General features: G+C 41.7%; 1 protein-coding gene across 7 annotated transcripts in view; it reads left to right on the top strand.

Annotated features, from left to right (window-relative positions):
- Nucleotides 1-258: 258 nt before the first annotated feature.
- INPP5D (inositol polyphosphate-5-phosphatase D) overlaps nt 259-7,820 on the top strand; it is a 95,063-nt gene continuing 87,501 nt past the window's right edge. For all 7 annotated transcript variants that reach the window (XM_084846749.1, XM_084846748.1, XM_084846752.1 and 4 more), the window contains exon 1: nt 259-508. In XM_084846749.1, the coding sequence (XP_084702875.1) occupies nt 375-508 (134 nt within the window). In that variant the 5' untranslated portion in view covers nt 259-374. The remainder of the gene's footprint in view (nt 509-7,820) is intronic.

Here is a 7,820-nt window from a genome sequence, read left to right as displayed (position 1 = left end):
AGATTCGTTTTTGAACAATGCACAGAGTATAAGCTGTACCCATCAAATTTGTGCAATGCTGGTAGGGAAAGACTAGGATGGGTTCCCATCTGGAATGGGTTGTACAGTTGCACAGAGAGAGTGAATGGGGAGTTGTGTGTTGCATGTCTTTCTCACTCTGAGTTGGTTGCTTTCTATGAGGAAGTTCTCAGCTCTGTTTCCTTTCCCTCTCTGCACCATTAAAACAGGAAGTTGAATGAGCAGCAGCTGCTGAGCACCACACACAGACAGCTCTGGGATCTCGGCACAGTCACCGGCTGGGTGGTTGCTGTAATTTAAAATTAAAGTCTTGTTTTTATTTTATTTTGGAGTGGGTTCCCCCCCACAACCAAGGCATGGACCAGTGCTGGTACCACGGAACCATCACCCGTTCAAGAGCTGAGGACCTGCTCTCTAAAATAGGCAAGGATGGAAGCTTCCTTGTGCGGGCCAGTGAGTCTATCCCCTCTGCATACGCCCTCTGTTTGCTGTAAGTATAGCTCTTCTTGCCTTCCACTGTACACGGCCGCTCCTCTGCTTTCTTGGCTACATAGAGAAGGAAAGCTACACATATTGCAAACGTGTGATCTGTTCTCCCTATACATGACAAATGATGATGCCTATGTTAATTTAAAGAACTTGGCAATAAAAGTACTTGGATTTATGACTGGCGTTACAGAATAAGCTACCTGTAACGAGTTACTAGTAACAGATTTCAAGGGAGACAGGGGCAAAAGAGTATTTTTTCTTGCAATGCTGTGGATAGCAGTAAGATATCATTTTGCTTGTTGCACCTGTCTTCTATTTCTTTTTTTAAATGCTTCCATCCTTCCATTTGGCCACAGCTTGAAACCCACCAGTTTTCTTAGCAAGAGTTTGTGTTGTTGGTATAGCTATAAAGGTTTTATGCAGAAGGGGTATTATTTTATTTATTATTTATTGCATTTATATCCCGCCTTTTTTCCTCTTGCAAGGAACCCAATGCGGCTTACATTATCCTCCTCCTCTCCATTTTATCCTCACAACAACAACCCTGTGAGGTAGGTTGGGCTAAGAGTCTGTGACTGGCCCAAAGTCACCCAGTGAGCTTCCATGGCCAAGTGGGGACTAGAACCCGGATCTCCCAGCTCCCAGCCTGTCACTCTCACCACTACACTACACTGGCTCTCTAAAATGGTTTTCTGAATAAAGTTCAGATGACATTGTGTTGCTTTTCTTTCGGGTTCTACTACAGTGAGTAGCTGGGAATATATGGGAAATACTTGAGAGAAACATCCTTTACCTCAGGACCACCCATTTATGTACTGTGGGAAATCAGCAATGTGGACTGTGCAACTCAGTAGTGCAACCTCTGTCATGCATATGAACTAGTAGGAACCAGCAAAAACTGAAGCATTGAAATGTCACCTCCCCCCTCAAATTAGAGCTAGGTGGACAGGTCCTTCCTAGGCCAAAACCATGGGTGTATGAGAGAGGTGAAATACAAATTTATGCAAATGTGAAATTTGGCAAACGTCAAAAATTTGAATTAAATGTTTCAATTTTAAACATTAAATTTTGCTTGTAAAAAATCAACATAAAGGCACATCGTTTTTTAAAAAAACAAATAAATCTTATGACTTGTTGATCCATATTAAGGCAAATAATGTTCTGAATGAACTTGTTAACTTCAGTATTTTTCAGCTTGTGCTTATCCATCATCCTTAAATCCATCATGCTGGATTTGGTGAAGATGAAACAATGCAATATTGGGTGGGGGGAGAACTAATTATGCAAATAAATATACAATTGCATTTTTACAAGCAAATTTAAATCCCCCTACTTTTATTTTAGCTCTACTCTATAGTGGGGATTCATTATAGGAAGAAAGAAGATTAGAGGTGGAGGGCAACTTTAGCACCCTAATGCTTAGGAAACATTTCCCTTGATGTGCTCAGTAACTGTTTAATTCCAAGTAAAAGCTCTGAAATTTGAAGTATCAAGTAAAGGAAACTGATTTCTCCCTCTCTGTTCGCCCTCTAGACACTTTGCATTTCAGTGGGTATTTGGTTTCTGCATGGGAGCGGGGTCTGGAAAGTTTTTGAAGCAACAGCGGTAGTCCTCTAGGAATCTCCTTCCCTCCCCGCTTCAAATCCTAGATTCAAATCTGCTGGGGCATGAAGTTATGGAGTCTAATGTCTATTTGTTGTGGTTGCTGTCATTCATTTCCCAAAGCCTACCATTTTGCACTCCTGGCATTAGCTAATGAGGAGGTAGGGGAAGTTGAATCTAATAAATGGCTGCAGACTCAGGATGTGTCTACACTAAGTTCTGCGGATCTGTTTTGTTTCTTGGCACCCCTCCCTGCAGAAACCTAGTTTCACTTTTTAAACATATGTTGATAAGCTGCCTTGTGGATCATTTACCCTTAGGGGAAAGCTGGCCAAAAATATTGAAATAAAATAAACCTGAAGAGCATCCATTCTCACAGGCCCACCAACAAGATCAATTTGATTGATAGGTACTAGAGATAGGGGCTTCTTGATGGTGGTCCCATATTTGCAGACCCCCCTTCCAAGGGGCATACATATGAATTCATTCATTAAATACCCATTTAAAAGCTATGTGTTTTGATCTGCTTTTAGTTAAGATGTTATTATTTTAGTGTTAGTATTGTAAAGATATTATGTTAGTTCTGTGTTTCTAATTATGCATGCGAGCTGCCTTGGGAGGGCTTTGCCTTGAAAGATGGCATAGAAATGCTCCTTTTTAAAAAGAAAAGCTGAGCTTAGGAACATAAGAAGAGCCATGCTGGATCAGACAAGGGTCCATCTAACCCAGCATTCTGTTCACACTGTGGCCAACCAGCTTGCCCACAGGAAACCCACAAGCAAGACATGGGGGGTTTCTCCATGACAACGGAAGGAGAAGCAAATGGAGGATTACCTGGATTTTTTTCAAGGGATCGGGTTTGGTGTGATTTGGTCAGCACAGGGCTTCATGAGTGAATGCACCGCACCAGTATAAGTTGCTTCACAGAACATACTGGGGGGGGGGGGGTTGGAGTGAACGTCATCTGACTGGCAGGGGCTGCTCAACCAATAAGAAAACTTTCCACACCCATCCAGGCTCCCCACCTTCTCTTTTGATAAAATCACTCTCCTTCTACTACTTACTCACTTAAAGCAACAATCATTACAAGAACAGAGTGTTCTCTCTGCCTTGAACCTGCTGAAGCCTGAACGATCTCCTCTTCTCCTCTGCCCTGCATTACTTACTTCCTTAAAACAACAAAGAACACAGCATTCTTCCTGCTGTGGTGTGATCAATCGAAACTTCGAAGTTTTGACATCAAAGCTCCTAAATGTATTTTTTTGATTCAAGGGAATCTCAGTAACTTCAGGAGTGTGCATTTTGGAAACAAGCCTCATTGACCACAATGGGAGTTACTTCTGAGTAGACACACTTATATTTGTGCTGGGAAAGGCAGGGATGGGAAACAAAGGGATGGGAAACCAGGCCCTTTCTAACCCAGTGCTGTGCAGGATCAGATGACTGAAGCTGGAAGTAGCTGCTTTCGAATGGCAATAAACCAAACAATGGAGAATCACAGCATCGCGATCATGCTTTAAAGCCTGTAGGGAATTAGTGCTTTAAAATGTGCTGTTTCAATTGGGGGCAGGGGATCTCTGAAAAATTCTGATGTGCACATTCAGGGGACGAGCCTCATTGACCACAATGGGAGTTACTTCTGAGTAGATACTAATTGGTTTGTGCTGGGAAATGCAGGGACAGGAAACACCCCTTGACTGGGGTCATGGTGGAAGGCACACCCCTGGCAGGACTAGCATAGCAGAGGTAAATGTGGGGGTTGGGGCATGGAACAACTATACCACGGAGAATCCAACCTAAGGAAAGGAACCAGATTTTAAGCAGTCTCAGGAAATCTGTTTTTTCCGTGATAAGCTCTGGGGTGGCTGCTGGATGGCCATGACATCATGTAGCCCTTGTTGTTGTTGTTCAGTCATTCAGTCATGTCCGACTCTTCGTGACCCCATGGACCATAGCACGCCAGGTCTTCCTGTCCTGCGCTCTCTCCCGGAGCGTGCTCAAGTCCATATTCATTGCATCGGTGATGCTGTCTAGCCACCTCATCCTCTGCCGTCCCCTTCTCCTGTTGCCTTCAGTCTTTCTCAGCATCAGGGTCTTTTCCAGAGAGTTTTCTCTTCACATTAGGTGGCCAAAATATTTCAGCTTCAGCTTCAGCTTCAGTATCTGTCCTTCCAATGAGCACTCAGGGTTGATTTCCTTTAGGATGGACTGATTTGACCTCCTTGCAGTCCAGGGGACTCGTAAGAGTCTTCTCCAGCACCACAGTTCGAAAGCATCAATTCTTTGGCGCTCAGCCTTCCTTACAGTCCAGCTCTCACAGCCATACATGTAGCCATACATGTAGCCCTAACAACCTCCAAATGCAGCCAGCTCAGAGTAAATCACTCATGGAGACACCCCCTTGAATGTAACAACATCCTGAAGTACCATGTTCTGGTCTCGCAGCACAACTGTAGCCATGCACTGAAACAAAAATGTCTTGTCAAGAGATGAAAAAATGAGGAATAATTTCAATCAAAACAAGGTTTTAAATGCAATTTTAGATACCCCAAGGGGTCACCCTCCAGCTTTATTATGGGCTAGTGGCGGGGGGTGGGGGTAACTATGTTTCCAGTGAAATCAAGAATATGCTTATGTCACTTTTATTATTGGTTAAAACACATGCATGTTTATGTATTTATTACATTTCTTTCCCACCCTTTCTCCATGGAGCTCAAGGTAGTGTACATGATGCCCCCCCCCCATTAGTCACAATCACTTTATTTGTATATTGCTTTTCTGTAAACATTATACTCAAAGGGCTTCACAACAAATTATGACAAAAAGCACTACATTCCTATACAGGAGAATATCCAGAATAAGATCATGACTCATAATAATAAAAATGTAACATATATATTTAAAGTAATTCCATTACCCACAAGAAGAAAATGAAACTTCCCCAACCTTGGTAGTAGCAGCAACAGTAGAGTAAGTCCTTCTAAAGATTTTCAGAGGTAGGCAGGGAAATCCCAGGTGTTAGTAAGTGCAGGTTGAAACACCCTCTGATTTAGATGGTAACCAGCAGGTAGCAGAGCTTTGATGACAACAGTATCCTCCCAGCAACCCTGTGAGGTAGACTAAATGATAGTGAGTGGTCCAAGGTCACCCAGTGAGCTTCACAATGTGATAAGGTGTATACAACAGTACTGTGGCGAGTGAAGAGTTAATATTTGTTGGCAGGGCCATCCCGGGGGCAGCATGGAAAAAAGAACACCCTGTTTGTTGTTGTTGTTGTTGTTGTTACTGTTGATGGCTGGTTGAAGTTACAGGTAACAGATTCTAAGCTTCCATTTGTGTTTTATACTAAAATACACAGTTTAAGCTCATTGTAAGAAGTGGTATCTGTTCTTAATGGAAGCCAGAGAATACCACTGAATCTCTATAACAGGGTATGGCTGAGTGGTGGAGATTTTAACCTGGATCTCCTTGGTTCAAGTACAGGACTGATCATATGGCAGGATATAGGCTTCCAGGGACTAGTCTCCATAAGCTGGATTGCCCAAGGCTGCCTTAGTAATCAGGTGGTACAGTTTTAAGGCTCTTATCTAGATTATTTTCTAAGTTCTGATCTGTCCGCTGCTAAATTGGAATTTAAGATGAGGGTGAGATATATTTTTGTTCGTGTGATCTTTATTTAACAGCAAGTGTTAGAAGTGGTATAGAATTATGATGTTTCACAATGGGCTAAAGAAGCATTTAAGGGTGCAATTTTATGCATGTTTAGGCAGAAAAAGTCCTACAACTCCCATTCCCCATGCAGGCTGGGGAATACTGGGAGTTGTAGGACTTTTTTCTGTCTAAACATGCGTAGGATTGCACCCTAACTGATGTATCTAGGTTCGCACTAAGGAAATATTTTACGTTGCTAAGATTTCCTTTAATGCTCTCTGCTGTGTTAGATGGGAACATCATAATATCCCATATAACTAAAGATACTGTGGTGTAAAGAAGCAGGGGAAAAGTTACTACATTATTTTTTTTGTCGTTCTGTTACCACAAATGTACAGAATAGATTCCTCTGCCTTCTCCTGAAGAAGTACATCAACTGGTCAAAGCAGAGAAATTCAGGGGTTTTTTTGTATTAACAACAAAGAAGTCTCTCTGACCGTGTCTGTATTTGCCTCAGCCACTGCCTGATAATGACAGCAATTTCTGGATGATTATGTGGTTCATTGTAACTGGATATGTAATATTTTTTATATATGGATTTTACTTCATGCTATCTTTACCGTGGCAACTAATGGATGAAACAAATCCTGAACTGAACAGGCTGTCTAGTCATGCAGCATTTAACAGCCTATTGTGACGTGAATAACACTTAAATGCAGTAGCTCTTGTAAAAGCTCACAAGCAAATCATAAGCCAAAATGTGGTTTTGTAACATATATGTCAAAATGGCTTATTGGGTACCTCCAGATGGATGGCTCCTAGCGCTGGCAATCAAAAGACATTTCTGCAGCTATTCCATCTTTCCCTGCTTAATGGATTTTTTGTAGAAAGAGAAAGGATGAAAGACGCAGTGGGAACATGCAGGAGGGCTACAGGTGGACGATGATGTCGTCTGGACCCATCATAAAATTTTGTGAACCAGAGAGGGTGATTGTGCAGTAAAAGCCTTGTCAGAAGCACCCCTAGATAAAAAAAAAAGCAAACAGAAATGGACTTAGCTTGCTAAATACACTCTTCCATGGGAATGGTTTGCTCAGCTAACGCATTCATAACAATGCATGCATAACAATATCAGAGAGGACAAATGGCTTGGAGTGTTTACCATGAAGAATGAAGTAGTAATTTTCCTAGCATGATCTGAGAGGGAAATACAAATTTGCATAAAGATACATGGGAGAGCTATCTGCATTCATATATTTTCTAGTATCTTCCTGTCTTGAATGGAAATAACAGCAGCTAAATGAGACATTTTTTAAAAGGGCATGTAAAGTGCTCAGTGCACTATTAGTACATACATGAGCACTGTCAATGCAGGCTAGAGCGTGGGAGGGAGCCACATCTGAAACTGAATATACTTTCTAGGCAATGTAGGTTTTATGTTTAAAATAGAAATGCAGTAAAGGCAAAAAGACATTTAATTATGTGTGAAAATGCCCTCTATGAACTGTGTGCATCAAAGCCCACAATCAAAAGTGAAGATCCTTCCACTATGATTCATATAGATCCAATCCACAGGAAAGCAACCAATTAATTATCCTTCTGGGGGTGGGATGTCATTGGAAGTCCAAACACTCCCATTGCTATGGAAGTCTGGAATTAAACTAAACATTATTGTAGAGAGCAGGGTTTTTTCCCGCTCTAAGCATAAAAGCTCTTTCTCATCAGTGTTATTTTTCAGCTGGAACTCTAGCCTATGCTCTTCATTCTGTGTCAAAAATATACCCAGAAAGAAAACAGAAGGGGGAGATGGTTGGGTGGTGCTTTCATTCTGTGTTCTGTTAAACACCATTTCACTGCTTAGCAATCCATTAGGGAAAATAAGAACCATTGCAAAAGGGAAGACTGGAGGCACAATAAGTGATTAGCTTTCAAGCATGAACGCATCTATTTGAGAAATTACACTTAATGTAGTCACACATTCCGTTTTAAGTCTCACACATTCAGGGCCAAAATAGATGTGGCAATGGCAGCTATATTCGTTTAATCACGTATCTGTCCTG

Source organism: Heloderma suspectum, chromosome 3 (genome assembly GCF_057233095.1).
Source record: "Heloderma suspectum isolate Gila_16-S chromosome 3, 16-S_ref, whole genome shotgun sequence".
In the NCBI taxonomy this organism is placed as follows: Eukaryota; Metazoa; Chordata; class Lepidosauria; order Squamata; family Helodermatidae; genus Heloderma; species Heloderma suspectum.
This window is presented reverse-complemented; position numbering and strand designations above follow the sequence as displayed.